Source organism: Chaetodon auriga, chromosome 19 (genome assembly GCF_051107435.1).
Source record: "Chaetodon auriga isolate fChaAug3 chromosome 19, fChaAug3.hap1, whole genome shotgun sequence".
Classification (NCBI taxonomy): Eukaryota; Metazoa; Chordata; class Actinopteri; order Chaetodontiformes; family Chaetodontidae; genus Chaetodon; species Chaetodon auriga.
In genome coordinates, this window is record NC_135092.1 from 5,170,579 (window position 1) to 5,190,425 (window position 19,847).

General features: G+C 43.0%; 4 protein-coding genes across 5 annotated transcripts; 3 read left to right on the forward strand and 1 right to left on the reverse strand.

Moving 5' to 3' along the window:
- Positions 1-454: 454 nt before the first annotated feature.
- ccdc152 (coiled-coil domain containing 152) lies at positions 455-5,605 on the forward strand. Its single transcript, XM_076758712.1, has 8 exons — positions 455-511; positions 1,046-1,151; positions 1,949-2,017; positions 2,338-2,402; positions 2,707-2,842; positions 3,067-3,194; positions 4,566-4,670; positions 5,477-5,605. Exons 1-8 carry the CDS (start codon positions 455-457, stop codon positions 5,603-5,605), a joined length of 795 nt encoding a protein of 264 aa, XP_076614827.1.
- A 1,410-nt stretch (positions 5,606-7,015) lies between these two features.
- nim1kb (NIM1 serine/threonine protein kinase) lies at positions 7,016-10,773 on the forward strand. Its single transcript, XM_076758416.1, has 4 exons — positions 7,016-7,248; positions 7,745-8,046; positions 8,857-9,125; positions 9,415-10,773. The coding sequence occupies exons 2-4, from the start codon at positions 7,773-7,775 to the stop codon at positions 10,168-10,170; spliced, it is 1,299 nt and encodes a 432-aa protein (XP_076614531.1). The 5' UTR covers positions 7,016-7,248; positions 7,745-7,772; the 3' UTR covers positions 10,171-10,773.
- A 724-nt stretch (positions 10,774-11,497) lies between these two features.
- On the reverse strand, positions 11,498-13,132 carry LOC143337998 (growth arrest and DNA damage-inducible protein GADD45 gamma-like). Its single transcript, XM_076758067.1, has 3 exons — positions 12,910-13,132; positions 12,579-12,786; positions 11,498-12,461 (listed from the first exon to the last, which is right to left on the reverse strand). Exons 1-3 carry the CDS (start codon positions 13,050-13,052, stop codon positions 12,348-12,350), a joined length of 465 nt encoding a protein of 154 aa, XP_076614182.1. The 5' UTR covers positions 13,053-13,132; the 3' UTR covers positions 11,498-12,347.
- Positions 13,133-13,515: 383 nt separating this feature from the next.
- Positions 13,516-18,082, forward strand: LOC143338063 (growth arrest and DNA damage-inducible protein GADD45 gamma-like). Of its 2 annotated transcripts, XM_076758204.1 has the most exons (4): positions 13,516-13,524; positions 17,073-17,173; positions 17,277-17,484; positions 17,602-18,082. In XM_076758204.1, exons 2-4 carry the CDS (start codon positions 17,073-17,075, stop codon positions 17,713-17,715), a joined length of 423 nt encoding a protein of 140 aa, XP_076614319.1. In that variant the 5' UTR covers positions 13,516-13,524; the 3' UTR covers positions 17,716-18,082. The 2 variants fall into 2 exon arrangements, with proteins under 2 accessions (XP_076614319.1, XP_076614318.1); XM_076758203.1 differs by lacking the exon at positions 13,516-13,524.
- The last annotated feature ends 1,765 nt before the right edge of the window (positions 18,083-19,847 follow it).

Sequence of the window (19,847 nt, forward strand, 5' to 3'; positions counted from 1 at the left end):
GTTTTGTCTCTCAGGACGCTGACTTATTGACATACATGAAAATCTAAAATTACATGTACAGACACACTTTACTCTGAAATGTGGATTGAAAATATTAACTGCAACAAAAGCATATGACGTCGACGTTGCTAAAATACTTGAGAAATGTCAACATAACATACTTAATAGACTAGGTCAACAAACGAGATGCGCTTCCTACCGTTGGTTTTCCTTACAGAATCGGTATCTTCTCTGTGCACGAGCCTGACACACACTGTTAGCGCGGCCGTCCACCAGCGCGCGCAGTTAGCAGCTAGCTTTAGCAACATAGCCTGAACTTCGTTGCTAGTAGCTAAAGCGTGACAGGAGGATTTCTGTTGATGGCGTTTAACGTCAGTGAAGTTCTAATGAAACCGACACAGTAATCCGATGCTACTACTTATTACATTCGTCTGGTCGTCCTTAGAGTAGTAAGATGTCGAACTGTGTTAATCTTGACACGTTTATGGACACGTTTATTCAACTAGAACAGGTAAGATAGCGTTAGCAAAGTCACTGATGGCTAATTATGGACGTCTCTGCCATTTGATTTATTGTCTGTTTCTCTGTCTTTGCTGCTTTATTAGCTAGACTAAACAGAAGTATGAGGAAAAAATTAGAGAATATCACATTGCTAGAAAATTACAGGGTGCCCTGCAGGGTTATGGTCATAATTTGACAAACCTTATTCTTAAGAAAGTAGCTAATTCTGTCCATTTGTTGCTTGTTGTTGTTTTTCCTCTACATTCTATCGTACAGTAACAATGTTTTTCTGTAGTAAGTTTCTGTTTTCTCCATAGATAGATAATAATTTAGATTTTATCCCACTGAACTCAAGCTGAAATGATACTCTTTGGTATCTATGGAATCATAGTCAAAATCATAGTGCCCAGTAATACACTGTGTACATTAGTTGTGCATTAGTAACTTAACCCATATACCTGCTTGTGGGGACATTGTGGAGTAAAGAAAAGTTTGAAGTCAGAAGTTTAGAGGATTTCCACTGGCGTTTGCTTTTGTCAAACAGAAAATTACGGAGGTTAATGGCAAAAACCACATGTTGGAGATCATGTTGGAGGATGCCAACAGACTCAAGAAATTCTATCTGACCAAGGAGAAAATTCTGATTGAGGGTGAGTTTTTGACTTTCGTTTCAAAGCTGGAGCAGTTATTTTATTTTTTTTTTTTACTACAGTGTTTGTTTTTCTAAAAAAAAATTAAGATCACTGTGGTGCCACTAGGGGTCACTAAATCTTCATGGGTGGTAATGAGGGCTTCTTGATTTTGAAGAGGTTTAAGAAAACTTTTCTAAAATATACAGTTGGCCAGTATCTCAACATTAAATTCATTTCTGTGATGAAAACAAAATTAAATAATTATTTTTAAAGTTTAGATTATTTAAGATATAAGTATAAAAAAGCACTCACAGGAAAAGGTCACATTGAAGACCTGAACACAAGGTATATTCACAGATTTTCACTCTCTGCTCAACAGCCCCATCCTGCGTTAGAAAAGTACACAATTAAAACAGCCAACGAGCTTATAGAACAATGGTCGACGTCAGGGAGAAGATCACAGAATTAGTTAAAAAAGGAGCCTGTTCAGTATGTATGATTCTTAAAGATTAAGAAACACATAATACAGACACAGAATTGTATAACAAGTTCCCAAAACTTATCAAAAAAACTCATCTATGATGCAGTATTTACAGAAGATAGTGAACTCCAAATTGTTTTAAATTGCTACTTCCAAAAAAAAAGATAAAATCCTACAGTCAGTGCTTTTCACAACAATAGATCAGACACATCTCAGTGGTTTAGAAACCTTATGTCCCTCACTGAGTTGTTTTATACTGGAACTTGTATGTGTGTGGCACAACTATGAAACAAACCATGAAAAGTCACTAATTCTATCGATCTGTTTGTTGCAGAGAGAGACAGTCTTCTTGTCTCTGTGAACAAACTACAGCAGACTCTGCAGGAGCAATGCAACCTCAGAGGTAACAGGAATAATCCACTGGACACATTTTCTCTGAATGACATAACAAAATTCCTGGATATTTAAAATATTCAGGCATGAAGAAATATGCACAGGGTGGTGTACAGCAAATAAATGGTTCCATATTTAGTAGTGTTACTACAAAGTGAAAATTTTATTTTCTGTGTGATATCCATTTAGTATGACACTGATATTTGGCATCCAAAATAGTGAATAACCCCAAAGCACCACTGTGCTTTAAGTATGTATAGTCGATTTACAGATGATATTCTTTGAAAGGATTTCCATCATATGACTATTCTGAAACTGTTCGTGTTGTAGTGGAGAATGAGAGACTGAAGAATGATATGGCTGACCTGAAACAACAAAGTGAGAGGACAGCAGAGGTAAGAACTGAGTCAGGAGTGGACACTGACAGCATTTAGCGGTTAATAAAGGGACTACAGCAGTGAATCAAGAAGTTTAATTGAAAGGCGTACACAGTGTAATGTTGAGGTGAATTTTTAAGGTTTATCTCCATTGTAACTTTACCTCAAATCTTCAATTTAACATCATCATGACCAGTTGATTCTCTCCATTCTTACCAATATTTTAAAGCTCATCGGTGCAATCCCAAATGTTTGTTCAGTAGTAATTTCAACTCTCATGTCTGTCACTGATGGGGTGTGTGTGGCCTGTGTGTTGTCTCAGGATGGAGAGGCTGTGGTTCAGCAGCTAGTCAGTGAAATGAGAGCAAAAGCAGAGAGACACAAGAGGGAGCTAGAGACTGTCAGGCTGCAGTGCAGGAGAGAGGTGGAAGATACCCACAGGCAGGGTCTCAATAAGTGTAAGACCTCACAAACCCTCCATACACTGACACAGTGACAGTGTTGATGTGATAAGATGTTTCATAACAATAACTCCTGAAAGGTTTGTCTTTATCAGCCAGCAGCAGCAGAGAAAAGCAGCAGAACAGAAGCTGAATGAGAGAAAATGGAGAAAAAAAAAACAAGTATGTTAAAGGTTAATCTGTATTTGGCTGGGGCATGCTGTTGGTTTATTTCCTAACAGTGGAAGCTAAAGATACTGAAGTAAAGAAGCTGCTGGAAGAGAAGGACCTCGAGCTGGAGGAGATGAAGAAGAGGCTGAAGGACCAGGAGAGGGAGAGGCAGAGCGAGCTCCTAAAGTTACAGATGGAGGTAAATTAAAAGCTACATTTCACGTCCAGCATTGCAGCTGGCGTTATTTCTCTGATTAACCATGTTACTGTTCAGCAGATAGTAATAAGTCAACACTTACAGATGTCAGCCACCATAAAACTAAACAGAAGAAGAAAACGTCAGCAGCTGTCATTGGTCATCATCAGTACACAGTCTACACGTGTCTCTTGTCAATACATTTGACCCAGTGAAGTAAACTCCTGTTACAGGACATCCAAATGTTTTTCACTTAGCATTTCATAAGCTAAACAGGCACAGCCCATGTGTTTCTGTGTTGAGAATGAATTTCATTGAAGACGTGCATGTTAATGTGAAGGGGGACACAGATAATGCAGAGCATTGCACAAACTATCAGTGGGGGCTTAAGAGCAAAGTTGCAGTGTGTTGAATTTTGGGGGCTGCTCTTTGATGGATTCAAGGACATCACAAAATGCACCCTGCAACTACAGAGACTCCACTGTGAGAGGATGGATGCACTTAAAGCAAGCAGGAAAACACTCTGCAGCATCCTCTGAGTGTGACTTGATCCAAGCAGTAAATCCAAGCGATCCAGACTGTTACTGCAGCGTCAACAAGGTGGTTAAACCGTCTCTTCCACTGCCTTTGAGCAGTGCTGCATGTGAGAGGGGATTCTCACATCTCAGCACAATAAAAACCAAGTCCAGATCTCGTCTGTCACGCACTCGTCTCTCAGCCCTGATGCACATTCACCTGTCAAAGACGACTACAGAGACATGTGACTCAAAGCCAGCTGTTGACCCGAGAATGGAGACAGCTAATCTGAGGCTCAAACAGCGACTGGGAGGTGCATCTTCATCATCTACCATGCAGGAAGCTGAAGTGAAGAGCAGTAAGAGAGACACTGAGGACAGTGATGAACATTGTGATCATTAAGACCATGCTGTAGTATGTATCAGGTGAATACCAAACACCATCTCCACCATCTCACCTGAGTACCTGACTAAAAAGGTTATGTGCATCCCTGATAATAATCTGGTTTTCACAGGAATAGACAGATTATTGGTTTGTTGATATTTATCAGCTGATTTTTTTTAACCTGCAGTAGATGAATGATATCTATAAGCAACCTGTCAGTGGGAACAAGTGTGACTGCAGCTAATTGAGGGCACTGACGGATGTTCAAGAGTGCTATCTAGAGGAGGGAACAGTTGAAATCTGGTTTCATGTGTGGACAACATGACACAGTTCATGTCAGTTTTGAGCTTTGTGAAATGAGCAGAGGTTTTGAGAAAGATTGTCAAGATTAAGTGCAACTCTGCTTTGGTCTCGAGTGGCCAGTTTCAGATTCTCTGCAAGATTGTAAGTGTTTTGCTCTGTGTGTTTTGGCAGTTTGGTGCGAAGTTAGCCAGAGTTCAGAGCACAGCTCAGTGGAGCCAACAACAGCAGCAGCGGCAACACAGCTCCAGCCTCATTCCACAGAGTGTTTTCAAGAGGGTGAGCAGCCCACACAAAACCTTTTACGTCCTCTCTGTTTCATTATAGAGGTTAACTGACAAGGTAAATTCCAAATTTAAGGGGTAATGAATCTCTAACTCAAAGACTTGGTGCAAGATGGTTTGTGTTTGTCAGTCTGTGTCCTTGGCATGCAAAGCTCAGCTGAGAGCAGAGCAAACTGTATTAGATTTGACCTAGATGTCTCATCTTGTTAGTCCCCACCTTCTAAGTAGCATCAGGCTACTTCCCAGCATGCCCCATCAGCTTTGTTATTTGTCTGACAGACAAACGTTTGAGAGAGATAGCTTTAATAGGCATTCAGACATCATTTTCACCTTTCGTGATTCTCACTAATTCAACCACAGTAGTGTTTTTGCTGTCTGTATTAACTCACCCCAAACAGCCAATATGGTGACTGTGCAGAGACAAGCTGTAGCTAGCTAGAAACATACACAAACAAACATATGTTTGTTGAGTGTGCTGACAAAACTTGCCAGAAACTCCAGACTAATAATAACTTCAGAGATGATAAATGATAGTGAAAGTAATAATTAGTTCCAACCCTAGAAAGAGTGAGGTTAGCAGTCACTAAATACAGTGGAAAGCACACAGCAGACTGTCATTTATCTGGTGCAGCCATTCACAAGAATCAGTGAATAACCAGTTTCTAACTAGTGGGTGGTGTTTTTGTGGGACATCACTGTCAGCTTTTCTGAGAAATATCTTGTATGTCTTGTTTATATTGCTTCTTTCTAGTGTGTGTGTGTGTGTGTGTGTGTGGATTAACTGTTCGTGTGTATCCTCAGAAGCTGCAGTTCTTCCAGGAGGAGAAAAACAAGGAGCTTGTGGCCCTGCGTCAGAGAATCAAAGAGCTGGAAGAGAACCAGCGTGCCTGTGGCCTCAATGATAGCCGTCAGAGGAAGCGAAGGATCTAATTTGTTTAGAGGCTAAAAAGCTGTTGACCTGTCAGCTGTGTGCAAAGTCCTGACATCTGAATTCCTCAGAGCTGTTGAGTTATTTCACAGATGTTTTTTTGTTTGTTTGTTTGTGTTAAACAGCGATGCTTTTTGTGCATAGTCACATTTGATTCGATCTGCAGTTTCACCGCCCTGCTTGCAGGTGACTAATGTGCAGAGCGCCGAGGGTTAAACACAGGCTGTATTCCTGTCTAAGGTTTAATCCAATCAGACGCCTGCATGGGAGCAAGGGAGGGAGGGGAGGCTTAGGCGCACTTCAGAGTGAATCAGATAGCATTCATTTCATTCAGAAAAAAGGAAATCGTTCAACGAATGTCTTCTATTTTTCAGATTCCTTGTAGTCAATCTTATGTATTCGACTTTGAACATGTTCTAGTTGTCTTTTCAGTCATTTTGAAACCATGTATCTCCTGAAGTCCACCTTCTATAATTTGTTCAAGGATTCCCATTATTGATGTTTAGGAAAGCAAAAGTCTGTAGAGATCTGCTTTTCTCAGGAGGCTAAAACTTTTCCATTTACCTGAATAATTAAGTAAGAGTCTGTGTCTTTCTATTGATCAACTTTACTATCACAGTGAATTGTTCAGTGAGAACGTCAGTATTAATATAGTCATTCTGGACTTAAAATCCCCCTGAGCATTACTCCTGCCTTACTAATTTGAGCTCAATACCAAGATCCAGACCTGAAGGTCTACCAATACATCTGTGGTGATGTAAACGTTGTACCGATCAGGTCGTAATACCTGAACTACACTTGCATCACATAGAAGACAGCAGACTTGAATGTGCTCTTAAAAATGCTGATGTGGTGTGACTGTTGTTTCCCCCTGTCGTCCCTCCACTGCTCCTCACAGGGACAAAACACCTGAATGAAGACGATCAGCCCGGTGAAGTGTTAACCTCATGCTTTGTAATCTCTTTATCTGTGCTGCTCAGCCAGCATCTAAAGGGGGACAGAAAGCTAATCTCTATGGGAACATTGCGTAATACCATTGCATAACATTCATCTTCACAGAGGTGAGGAGATCAACCTTAGCTGCACAACACAGCTGTTAGAAGTGTGCTCTGCTGAACCTGCAAAGCAAAGCACTCTGGTTACATATATATGATGTAGGTACAAGCACATGTGCACATGTAGCATCTATTGCGTCCTTTCTGGACTCATTTTTTGCTGCCCTGAACTGATGTTAGTCATTTGAAGGGATTGGGACAGACCTAAACTAAAACAGGATTAGAGTTCATGACACCACCTTAATCCTTCGTCCCTCAGTGAGGTAGAGGTGAGCTGCGATGGGGTGTGGCCAGGGAAACCCATGCTGTCTGTCCACTGGACTGATGGCTCAAACACATGCGCCCCCTCCCCTCCCCTGTTCTAGGCCATCAGTGTACAGTTAGAGAGCACGGAGAAGGAGACTATGCCAGCACTGTTCTCAGTAGGAGACGACTTTCTGCATTGATTTTGGCACAAAATTCAGCATGCAAGTGAAGAAAATTCTTTTTTCTTGGTCCCACTGGACCAACACAAGCATTTATTTTTGTGATGCTGCTTTCAATGGATTCTATAGCTGTGTTTTGATGCAGAGCAGCAATTAGGAAACTTGGTAAGAAAAGAATCTTATTGTCTCTAATCTTTTTGTATTCTTGATCTTGTATTGCAGCCATATGAGAATTGTTTGTTGTTTGAAATTGAAGAGTAAAATTACAGTAATATGGTACGAAATGTTGCATAAGACATCTGAGACTTTGTGTTTGACATTGGTGTAGTCTGAAAATCTAAATATGGTTTCAGTGAAGCACTGGAGTGTATGGAATTGTAGAATAGTGTGTGAAATATTTCTATGCTATACTTTTAACACCATTTTGAGTTGTGTAGTTACTGATAAATGTACAGATGTTTGGATTCTTTTTACCAAGTGAAGCACTATATGGTGTTTTTAACATCCTACTAGCAATTTCAGTGAAAGAATGTGTGTGTGTGTGTGTGTGTTTATATATATATTTATGTATATATATATATATATATATATATATGTATAAAACTGCTTGTAAAAACCATGAGCTGGCCGAGGCTTAATTACATTATCATTATGTTTGAAGATGACCTCATCTCCAGCCTGCTGCAGAAATGCCTGGAGGCCAGTACCAGGTGACGAGCACCAAGCTTCGCCACAGTATCTACAGCCTGACGGACAGCTCTGATGTTGGCCCCGAGGATGAGGAGGCCGATGCTTCGCTGCGCCTCACCCCTCTGCAGAAGCTCACCACCGACATGTGCAAGGACGAGCATACTATCAAGGAGCTGATCATAGGTCGCAGGGTGGGCTTCTACAAGGTCCGCGGGGAGATTGGCTGTGGGACCTTCTCCAGGGTCAAACTGGCTTTCCATGCTTTGACTAAAGGTAGGTGTACATGCTGTCTGACTGTGACAACAAAGCACCTGTAACTGTGTGGCCCTCGTGTCTCTGTTATAGAGTCCCATTTCCTTCACTGTAATCAGTGCGCCCTCACAAATCTAAAACTGAGTGACAAGCTCAGCCCAAAAACATTTTCTGGAGGCTAGACATTATTGAACCTGACAGATGCTGCAAGTTTGGAGAACCAGACCCTACCCAGGCCTGAAAGCTATAGAGCTTGCTTCATTTCATTCATCAATGTGCAACACATTGTTTATGCACTCTCTGTTCTCTCATGAGCATTGTATGTGTACTTGACATGAAATGCATGAGTGCATTACGAAAGTAATGCAGTCGTAACTCACCTGAATTTTCATTATCCATTGATGTGCCAATCATCTCTTAAACATTAGAAAATAGTGAAACAGCCCTTTACAAGTTTCCAGATTCCAAGTTAATGTTTTCAAGTGTCTTGTTTTGTCCAACCAACACTCCAAAACCCGAAGTTATTTAATTAACTGTGATGTAAACAGAGGAATTTCTCACATTTGAGAAGCTGAAACCACAGATTGTTTGGGATTTTGCTTAATAAATGACTTCAGTGATTAAGGAATTATCACAGCTGTTGATGATTAATAATCTTCTGTGGTCTTCAAACTACTTCCATTGTCTCACCAACAATCCAGTTTACGACAAAATGAAACAGTTTGAAGTATAAACTTGAACCAGCTAATGTTTTGTAGTGGTGTCATTTTACCACGATTCCTTGTTGACGGCCAGATTGTCTCCATGTCCTTTCATCTGTCCTCCTCATAGACAAAGTGGCACTGAAGGTCCTGGACAAGACCAGGTTAGACAGTCAGGCCCAGCGTCTGCTCTCCAGGGAGATCAGCAGCATGGAGTGTCTCCAGCACCCCAACGTGGTCCATCTGTACGAGGTGGTGGAGACGCCGAGCCGCCTCTACCTGGTGCTGGAGTACGCAGGAGGAGGAGACCTCCACAACAAGATCTGCAACGAAGGAAAGCTGTCCGACAACACCAGCAAGATCACCTTTGCCCAGATCCTCTCTGCCATCAAATACATGGTTAGTTATATCAAAACACTTCTGAGCTCCATTTTTTGGTTTGTTTTTGCTGTCATGCAATTGCATTCATTTATCCTAATAAGTCACATTAAAAACAGGCATTTTTGGGGCACACCAGGCCTAGACAGCGGCAGCTTTTGATGACAAAAAAAAAAAAAAGGACTAAAAAAAATTTCCTGAGTTTCACAGCTTTTGAAAATGATCATTTTAAAAGTCCCACAGAAATTCTGTCGTCTCAGATTTATGGAATATTTAGAAATAACTAACCATCTTGTCTTTTTCTGCACAGCACAACATCAACATCATCCACCGGGACCTGAAGGCAGAGAACGTTCTGTTCACCAGCAGCGGGTGCGTGAAGGTGGCAGACTTTGGATTCAGCACGCGGGTTTCAAATCGGAACGACAGCCTCGACACCTTCTGCGGCTCGCCGCCCTACGCCGCCCCGGAGCTCTTCAGGGATGAGTGCTATCTGGGCCCCCCAGTGGACGTCTGGGCCATGGGGGTCCTCCTTTTCTTCATGGTGACCGGAACCATGCCATTCCGCGCTGAGACCATGGGGAAGCTGAGGCGCAGCATCATTGAAGGGGCCTACACCGTCCCTCCCTGGGTGCCCGGCCCCTGCCAGAGGCTTATCAAGGGTATCTTGAAGGGGGTCCCTGCTGAGCGTTACGCCGTTGACCAGATGCTGGGATGCGATTGGCTCTTACCTGTGGAGTTTCCCTGGTCGTTGGTGCCCCCTGAACCAGGGAGCCCTCTGCAGAGCCTGCTGGACATGGAGCGTGAGGACCTGGAGGAGGAGGAGGAGGTCAGGAGCTCGCTGGAGGAGCTCGGCTTTACCGCGGACCACCTCCGGAACAACCCGCTCAAAGACAGCCGCAGCCCCATCACCGGGGTTTATCGAATCCTGCTGCACCGAGCCCAGAAGAGGAGGGGCTACGACTGTCCCCCAGTGGTCCGAGGGATGGTCAGGGACCCCAAGAGGGAGGGGCTCCGGGCCTACAGGGGCCTCAGACACACCTCCAAATTGTGTGTGCTTTCATAACAGACTTGACAGCAGTTTTTATACAGACTTCTTTTATACAAACACGTTGCTTCTTGTAGTTTTTACTGAGAAATACTTTTTGGCAGTCTGTAGCTTTTGATACATTTGTTTCACTCCCTCCAGTGCAACTTTATGGGGATAGCTTAAGGTATATGTAAAAGTGCCTGATGAAATGAAACTAAAAGTTGTGACATCATCCACTTATATTCAACTTAAGAGTGTTTTTATCCCTTCGCAAATGATTTGATCTGACGGGTTTTAGAGCTCTGAAGATGTGAAAGATTAGAGAAAAGTTAGGAAAAATGCATTCAGTCATTTGGGTAACTTTTTTCCACCTTGGGACCTCTCAGATTTAGAAAATAGTCACAAATTCTTCTTCCGAGTTCCCAGAGCCAAAAACATAAATAAATAAATAACAGTTTACAAAGATATAAAACAAAGAAGCTGCATTACTTAAAGCTTCATTTTCTGTCTGTCTCAAGTAGAACTTTGATGCAAAATCTATTTGTGCACCTTATGTCTGCTCTTCGATCCGTGTGAGTGCACAGAGGAGCTTTAGTGATTGTAAGTTTGTTAAAGGGAAAGCTGTAAAAAAAAAAACACTTAAAGCTCTCTTGAAAAGATTCCTATTGTCAATGAAAAACTAAATAAAGTGTTGAAAAAATGATGCGTCACGCAGATTTCATTGTTGAGACGGAGCAGGTGGCTGCTGCTGCACCCAAACAGAGCTCATCTCGCGTCTTTGTGGCCTGTTTACCAAAGTTTCACTAAGTGCGTGCGAGTAAATAATAGTCGGGACGGCAGCTGGCAGGACACCAGATGATACTCAGGACCCCTCTCCGTCTCCACAACCGGCCCAAACCGGCAGGACCCAACCCGGCTGCCCTCTTTGGCACTGAAAGCTGACTAACCCCCCGCTCCTCCCGGCCCTGCCCGACCCCCACCTTCAGGAAGCGGCAGATGGCGCGGCGTGGCTGCGGAGACATCTGCAGTCCAGACAATAGGCGCTCTGTGCGGACCGCTGGAGCTGACAGGCCCAGAGCTCCGCTATTGTGCGCTGCGCCATACACATGCAGATGAGGTCTGCTGGAGGAGGGACCGCAGGTTGTTTTAATAGTGCAGGGGCAACGTGGAGCAGATGACAGGCCTTAGCGCCTTCCATGCAAATCTGCTGAGTTTCAAACTTTTGTTAGTTTCATAACCACCCTCCCTCCTGTCTGCCCCTCACCACCACCCCCTCCACCCAAACACACACAATACACACCTCTGAAGCACAGAGAAAGTGAAAACACCACGACAGAAATCTGACTTTTTTTTGTGTTTTATTCAACATTTTCCACTTACAGTTTCCAACAGTTGCTCACGTGAAACTGCTGTGATGCCATAAATGATTTTGTTTCCAACGTTTTCAAACAGGATCACAACATCTTGAGACAAATATTTCAATTCTTTAACATTTGTGTCTTCAGTACATGTTGGAAATCTATAAGAAAATCTTTCAAATTCTCAGCATTTTAAACATTAACGTAATTTAGCCATTTTCTAAGGTGAAAGACAATAGACTTTTTTTTATGTTTTAGAATATTTTCGTCGTTAAACATCTAAAGTGAAACCTTTAGATTGTATTTATTTCCAATACTTTTTAAAGAATATTTTTTTTTTGTCATTGTTAAATTTCTAAAGTGAAACCTTTAGAGAATTAAGACAATTCTGGAAAGTGGGAAACATTTCCGCTGATTGCAACTGTTGTCGTGTTGCTCAGCAAAGAGGACGTCTTTAAAAAGTCCCTTTTTAAGAGCGCCTCTTTCTCAGCACCGCTTCTTCTCCTGCTGCGCGTGCTTCAAGATGCGACATTTGCTCTGTGGAACCACAGGACGCAGAATTCGCTTCTCCTTCCTCTCCAAACCTCATCCGCACAAAGAATGAGGGTCGATGTGTCGCTCTTGTGGCATACCTGACCTCATTCACATAAAGAATGAGAGTCATCTTGGCATGGACGGGACAAGAGGCGACGGTTCACGGGGGGCCCCTCGGGCCGGCGCCGTGCTGCCTGGACGGGAATCCTCCTCAGGAGTATCCAGGGATGAGCAGAAACAGGGTCATCCTGTTCATCAGGATGAGTATTTCCAGATAAGAAGCTTCACAGCATCTGAGCAAGAGAGGAGCCGAGGCCCAGATCAGCGCTCGGGGAGGCTGATCTCGGGAACCCAGTCGTTCAGACGGCGGCTCTCCTCACAGAACAGGTGCAGCTTCTCCAGAGCAGGGTCCTCCCAAGACCCGTCAGCTGGGTTCTGTTCAGACAGGGAGAGGAAAGAAGCTTTAGTTACATGGTTCTTTCCAAAAGCATCACACACAGACTTCAGGAATGACCGAATAGAATAGAATCTCGTCAGCTGAGCTCTACATACCGTGATGAGGACGCAGTGGGCGTCTTCTAGCTGCTCTGCCTTGTCGCCGACAATCTCAGCCAGACGCTGCATGTCGCTCACTCTGACGATGCTGATGTCGTTGTCAAAGCAGAAGGACTGGATGAGGGTGAAGTGGATCTGCAGAGCGATGTCACACTCGAACTCCTCATCCATAGCCAGGACGCAAAAAGACACACTGTCCGGGTCACTGTGGAGATAAAACAAAGACAAAAGGCTCATGAGATTTCATCCAAAGAGTATCCACACTGCCTGATATGATTGAGAAAAATGTAGCAAGCTGAAATCTTTCAGCTGAGAGTCTCATACTTACAGATTCATAACTTTTGCGCACTCGTAGACACCGACGGTGATGGAGTCGTTGTCTTTAGCAGACACCAGGACCTCCTCCAGGGCTTGGCCGGTGCACTGAGCACGTTCGGTGGGTTTCTGGATCAGAACCTCCTCAAGAGTCATGATGAAGATGATGAAGATATTCCGCAAGGGGAGAGCTTAAGAGAGTTTGGTCGGAGAGTAAATCCGAAAAGCAGCAGAGTGCTTTCAGTCCTGCAGCCTCCCTCTTTTATACCCTGCAGCTCGTGCGGCGCAGTGAAAGCGCTGCGCCCTGATTGGCTAAAGCTGAATGGTGTATTGGTATGATAATGCTATTGTCACACTCTGGCTCGTGGCAGATTGATGGGGGTCATCGAGCCACGCACGCTCCCCCTCTGAGCAGCAGCCCGGCCTGGAACTAAAAATAGCTTCATTAAAAAAAGAAGTTTGATCCCTCAGCAAAACTTTTGTGCAAATTGAAGAAAACAGCAGTGATTGAAAGTGCAGAGACGCACGCTCAACATCAATTGCACTTTTACATGCCTTCATAAGAACCCTTAAACATGCACACAAGCTGCATACTGTCCTTTTTGGAAGCACAGAAACTACTGACAGACCAGTTTTGGTCCCATAAGCCACCTCTCAGACTGAAGAAATGAAATAGGAACTCCACTTCAAGAAAACTCAACAAACTTTGAATATTGTTTCATGCATTTTAGACTTTTGGTAACATTGTTTGAGCAGCAACATGGAGAAAGTGTGAAGCGCCCCCTCCCCCTCTGCGCTCTCCCTGAGCAGCAGAGAGAAAGGGCAGGTGGATGATGCCATCTGTGGACTAGAGGCTGGCCATAAAACGGCCTCATTGTGCGCACAGAAACCCTCTATTATTACGGACCCCATACAAATGCAAATGACCAGCGCGTGCCAGAACGCTGTGCGTGCTGCGCAATCTGCACTGCTGGCCCATGCGGACCACGTGGCCATCAGCTGTCCAGAAAATCCTTGCTTGGTTTTTATTTATTTACTCTGGGGAGTTCAGGGGCCACACAGACTGAATTGTAAAGGAAAACTTGCGATTTTTTTAATTTTTTAATTTATTTATTTTTCCACTTTTGTTTGGTATTTGTATTAAATGTCTCTATGTGTGATTTTATTTAAACTTATTTCTAACAACTTTATGTTGATTTCAGATCACTTTTAATCACAACTAAACTTCCACACACAGCTCCATTTAATCAATTCCACTTGCTGAGCTGTCTCTCCACTCTCTTTATTTGCTTATATTTAGAATTTGGTTTGTTGATCCACTAAATGTTTTGTCTGTGGTCTTCAATAAACTTGTTTCTGATAGCCGTCTAGTAGTTTCCTATCACTTTTACGCACGACTCTATTGCGTCTACTCCGCTAATAGAGCATGTTCTCCTCAGCAGCTCGTGCTACTTTGGTACTATTTAATCTGCATAATAATTCAAAACACTTTTTGCATCAGGTCAGACCTGCTGCCACTGCTGCGTAAATAGTGGAAGGGGGCCGGAGTGGAGAGGCAGGGCAGGAGACACAGGTTGGCGGTGATTGATTCAGCGCTATTGTTCAGCGGAAGGCAGAGCGGCAGATGGAGAACTGTCGCTATGAGCCCCCCCCCCCCCTGCTCGCCCCATCCTCGCTCCTAAACCCAGGTCAACCCCGACCCCAGGGTGCGCCGTTCTTTTGTCTACAAGTCTCCACGTTCGCCGGTCTGTTGTCTGAGTTTTGATTAAATTTGAATGCCAAAGAGAAGAGCTTATGGTCTAAACTTTCACAATGAAAGGTGTTATCTCCAAAAGAGGCCAGACATGTATGTAGGCAGATAAAAATCACTTTCAGTTTGAGCTGTAAACACGTGAAAGAATCCTCAAAGTGTGTTTTGTTCCACAACAAAACTCTTATCTGCACATTACGGCAGATACAGTCATTTGTTTATTTTTAAACCGCTTTCAGTTTCTACAAACTCGTCAGCTGGCCGACAGGCTCGCATTTGGGTCAAAGTTTGATTTGGATCCAGCTGATAGAGACTCAAACTCTGAGCTATTTTAAGAAGGATCTGCTTGCATTGCCACAGGGTAGGCGCGTGCAAATCGATACCGACCTTTTGTGTGTACATCTGCCAGATGGAGGTCTCCCCGGCAGCGCGCGACAGGTGTTGGTGGCCAAAGCTCTTTTCTGGTGACCTGCGGCGATTCAGTAAAGCCCTAGACTTCTTTGTAAAGGTAGACACTGTCTAAAGCTGCAGGATATGAGGACTTTGATGGTAGATATTTAGCATCTGGTGTGTGCAAATATGATTTGGGGTTAGGGAAACAGGAGAATATTTTAGTAGATATAGAAAAAGTACAATATTTCTTTATTTTGGATTGATCAAATGTGTGTTTTTGAGCTATAAAACAGGCAAAACTCAATGTAGTTAAGTGGGATTTTGCTCAACCTCTGCTTTCGGATTTTGTTTAACCTGAAAACTTAAAAATCATACTTGAATGAAGAACGGCCATCACGCCCAGCAGGTGCTGCGTGACTTCCTTTGTCCGCCCCTCCCTTCACCTGCCCCTGGGGACAGATGGTATCTCTCGGTTGCTGTGGAGAGTGATGCAGACAGAGAGATAAAACATGCAGGCATCTCCAGATGCCACGCGCCTCAAGTGAGGCCAGGCTTTACGCATGCAAAGCAGTGGCGCGTGCCACTGCCTAATCTACAAAAAACTCATGCAGTGAAATTGGTGATGAGTTATGAAAGTCTGTCTGACATCCAGCGAAATTAAAAAGGTCATATGTTAGAGCCAAACTCCAACATAATATGGAAGTCAGACTTGGAGGTTTTACATAAAAAATCTCAATGCAGGGAAAAGTTATTTCTACTGATGTGAACAGTGAAATCCTTAAGAAGTGTTACATTTTGTGTGAAGTTATTTTTTAATATTTCAAGTGTCAAGGTCAGGTTTGGAGATGTACTTCTGGAACGGTCCAGTCAGCCGTTGGCTTCCATTAATTTTGATTTAAATCAATCGATGAAAATCAATCAGCAGGCTCTTGAAACTTTTTACAACTGTGAGTGTATTTGTTATTGTCAAAGTTACATTTATCGAATGTTCACAATTAATTATATTAATTATGTGGTACTACAGTTTATGCTAAAACCTAATGCATTTTTAAGTGCAGATTGATTTCAAAAGTTTGCCCTGGATTACCTCATACACAGAGTTGATGTTCACTGTTATGCGTTACAGAGTTTAAGCTGCTTGACGATTTATTTTTCTGTTGCAGAGTGGAAGCCAATGGCTGACTGGACTAGTTGGGAAAAGATGTTTCAAAAGCTAACCTTGAATCATGACAACTGAAACAACACAGAGAACAATAACAAGGGGTTGAGGGTTTCACTCCAGGTTTTTCAAACCGCTCCAGGAAATATGAAAATCAAACTCCTGAAAGTTGCTCGAGGTGTGTAATCCAGTGAACATCAAATCTGCAGACATGTTAGTTGAAGTTAGATTCTTATTGCACATTAATGTAGTAAATGCAGATTTGATTTGAAAAGTCTGAACTAGTACTTTGTAATAAGAATGTCAGTTGACTGAAGGTAATGCAGATGTTTACAGTGATTTCAGCTAATAGATCTTCCTAACATGCAGAAATGAATGGAAATCAATGGCTGCCTGGAATATCACAAAATTACATAGGAAAATCTAAAACACAGTGTGGTGATTGACAAAATATCCAGTACTGCAGATGTGAACATGGAAAGCTCTTATATGGTCCTCATTTGAATGCAAGTTATTGGTTGCTTCTGATTCTTCCTGAACTTTGAGGACTTGGACAACAACAGTCTGGTCTTCTGATGTAGTTTCATTTTCTCTGTCAGCTGAAAGAATCATTTAAAGGTCAGAGAGTTTCTACATCTGATCCTTTCACCCAAAGCTGCCCCCGACTTTCTTAAACTTTTCTATAGGCACGCGTCCCCCAGGGTGGGGAGGGGGCTGAAGGCCTGTTGTCGCCATTGTGCCCCGAACAGCCAATCAAAGAGTGAGCGTGTGCCGGGTCTGTGGTATAAATGCCGGCAGATTTTGGGGGGTAGCACAAACACTCTTCTCTGGACTTTCTGATCACATCAGCTGAACTGTAAGCTCAAACGTCACTATGCAGTCTCCTGGAAAATCTCTGAGAGAAGCTCTGGTCTGTGCTCAGACCGAGGATCGGCTCACTGTTGGAGTCTACGAGAGCGCTAAAATTATGACAGAGTAAGTATGACATGACATAAATACAACTTTGGCATTCTCTCTGAAAAACCAACATGATGAAGAATGAACAGCAGCAGCTAACAAAAGGTGACTTTTCTTTCAGTGACCCGGACAGTGTGTCTTTCTGCGTCCTGGCTATGGATGAGGAGTTCGAGTGTGACATCGCTCTGCAGATCCACTTCACCCTCATCCAGTCCTTCTGCTTTGACAACGACATCAGCATCGTCAGAGTGAGCGACATGCAGCGTCTGGCTGAGATTGTCGGCGACAAGGCAGAGCAGCTAGAAGACGCCCACTGCGTCCTCATCACGGTATGTAGAGTTCAGCTGACGAGATTCTGTTCTATTCAGTCATTCCTGAAGTCTGTGTGTGATGCTTTCGGAAAGAACCATGTGACTAAAGCCTCTTTCCTCTCCCTGTCTGAACAGAACCCAGCTGACGGGTCTTGGGAGGACCCTGCTCTGGAGAAGCTGCACCTGTTCTGTGAGGAGAGCCGCCGTCTGAACGACTGGGTTCCCGAGATCAGCCTCCCCGAGCGCTGATCTGGGCCTCGGCTCCTCTCTTGCTCAGATGCTGTGAAGCTTCTTATCTGGAAATACTCATCCTGATGAACAGGATGACCCTGTTTCTGCTCATCCCTGGATACTCCTGAGGAGGATTCCCGTCCAGGCAGCACGGCGCCGGCCCGAGGGGCCCCCCGTGAACCGTCGCCTCTTGTCCCGTCCATGCCAAGATGACTCTCATTCTTTATGTGAATGAGGTCAGGTATGCCACAAGAGCGACACATCGACCCTCATTCTTTGTGCGGATGAGGTTTGGAGAGGAAGGAGAAGCGAATTCTGCGTCCTGTGGTTCCACAGAGCAAATGTCGCATCTTGAAGCACGCGCAGCAGGAGAAGAAGCGGTGCTGAGAAAGAGGCGCTCTTAAAAAAGGGACTTTTTAAAGACGTCCTCTTTGCTGAGCAACACGACAACAGTTGCAATCAGCGGAAATGTTTCCCACTTTCCAGAATTGTCTTAATTCTCTAAAGGTTTCACTTTAGAAATTTAACAATGACAAAAAAAAAATAATAATTGGAAATAAATACGATCTAAAGGTTTCGCTTTAGATTTTTGATATTGATTGAAAAAATACAAATAGCATTAAAATAGAAAAAAATACAAATGTGTGAATCTGATCTTGAATCTTGAAACATGAAAAATCTGAAAAAGAAAAAAAAAAGAAAACTAAAGCTGAGAATATAGTACTTATTGAACGTTTCACTTCAGCTTTATTCATGTCAAATGAAACTTGTTCCCTGCATAGATGACTTTTTGTAAGAGGAAAGCATAGAAATAAAATATCTGACTTTAATATTGCTCTCTGACTGTGTTTGACTTTTTTGCCTGAGGTTACAGTTGTCTGAAGCACAAATCACGTCCTTGTAGACCATGTCTTTGCAATCCTGGTCCGGTCTGGTTTGACATTTTGACTTTCTGAGTCCTTCTTGAGGATTTCCTTTTGAGGATTTCTGAACTTAAAAATCCAAGTCTTGAACAACTCAGTCTGAAACTCAAACAACAGCAAACACGTCATGTCCTTATATCTCTACCTCTGTGCATGTTGACACATCACAGGTCCTGAGAGGCTGGTGAAGTATTTGCTCCCTTTGAATGTGAGATGCTTCATTAGAATCAGTCAAGTATCCCGCACAAAATAATTAAACCCATGTGATGAGTTTATATTAGTAGTTTGGCATATGTGAAATTTAGTGTGTCAACTAACAAAATGCCATGAATCCCTTTCAGTGAATGTGCTGGTCACAATGTAAGTCATGTGGTTGGATGATGGCAAGGGTGGAGGTACCCTTGATAATTTCCCCTGAGCTGATTAGATTAACTGACCACACGCTGGGCGATCATTGATCATCAACAGTTCATCAGCCACCATGCAGGGCAGCTGTGTAATCAGGCTTCCTTTTCCATTTACAACACATAGTTTTAAGGGATAATTTGACATACGGAAAAATGTGCTTACTTTCTTGTAGAGAGTTAGATGATAAGACAGAATTTTATCCATCCTGAGGGAAAATGTTGTGTAGTTGTAGTACAAAGTAGGAAAGACTGCAAATACAAAGAGTGCAAATATAAAATATCAATAAAGATGCAAGTATGAAAAAGTATCAGTCAACTAAGTGTTTCCCCAAAGTTTCCTTTAAACTGATTGAGACAGCAAACAACGGCATCAGTTTAAAAGCTAGTGTTCACGCTGACGTTAGCTTCACTGCTCATCGTTGGCATAGCAGTGGTACTGACACAGAGACTGAACAAAAATGTGTCTTTCAAAGCCGAAAGATTTGTTTTTTATGCACACACAATGGATGAATGGCTGCTGTACAGTAGCAGTAAAATGTTTCAGCATCTTGGCATCTGACAACCACTAGCAGAACTCATCGGATGCTAAGCTGCTCTGCTTGGCGTCAGAGAAGACAGTCAGCTGCCTGATCAGAATCAATTCATTCATAGGAAGTTTTTTCAGGAGATAAATCACAGCGACTCTGAGCTGGTCAGATGTTTCAGGTCTGCTAACTTATTGCTTTTCTGTGACAATCAATGTTATAGTGTCAGGTCAGACACATGAGTTGTGTGGATTCAGAGAGTTTTTAAAAATGGGGGAGGAGTGATGTCCCCCTTG

Excerpts from the sequence above, each read along its gene's own strand:
- ccdc152 (XM_076758712.1), top strand. The coding sequence starts at position 455 with ATGTCGAACTGTGTTAATCTTGACACGTTTATGGACACGTTTATTCAA. Across the intron at positions 2,403-2,706 it reads AAAGTGAGAGGACAGCAGAG|GATGGAGAGGCTGTGGTTCA; the intron begins GTAAGAACTGAG and ends GTGTTGTCTCAG. Across the intron at positions 3,195-4,565 it reads TCCTAAAGTTACAGATGGAG|TTTGGTGCGAAGTTAGCCAG; the intron begins GTAAATTAAAAG and ends GTGTTTTGGCAG.
- nim1kb (XM_076758416.1), top strand. The coding sequence starts at position 7,773 with ATGCCTGGAGGCCAGTACCAGGTGACGAGCACCAAGCTTCGCCACAGT. Across the intron at positions 8,047-8,856 it reads TTTCCATGCTTTGACTAAAG|ACAAAGTGGCACTGAAGGTC; the intron begins GTAGGTGTACAT and ends TCCTCCTCATAG. Across the intron at positions 9,126-9,414 it reads TCTCTGCCATCAAATACATG|CACAACATCAACATCATCCA; the intron begins GTTAGTTATATC and ends TTTTCTGCACAG.
- LOC143337998 (XM_076758067.1), bottom strand. The coding sequence starts at position 13,052 with ATGACTCTTGAGGAGGTTCTGATCCAGAAACCCACCGAACGTGCTCAG. Across the intron at positions 12,787-12,909 it reads TGCGCAAAAGTTATGAATCT|TGACCCGGACAGTGTGTCTT; the intron begins GTAAGTATGAGA and ends TTATCTCCACAG. Across the intron at positions 12,462-12,578 it reads CCCACTGCGTCCTCATCACG|AACCCAGCTGACGGGTCTTG; the intron begins GTATGTAGAGCT and ends CTGTCTGAACAG.
- LOC143338063 (XM_076758204.1), top strand. The coding sequence starts at position 17,073 with ATGCAGTCTCCTGGAAAATCTCTGAGAGAAGCTCTGGTCTGTGCTCAG. Across the intron at positions 17,174-17,276 it reads AGCGCTAAAATTATGACAGA|TGACCCGGACAGTGTGTCTT; the intron begins GTAAGTATGACA and ends CTTTTCTTTCAG. Across the intron at positions 17,485-17,601 it reads CCCACTGCGTCCTCATCACG|AACCCAGCTGACGGGTCTTG; the intron begins GTATGTAGAGTT and ends CTGTCTGAACAG.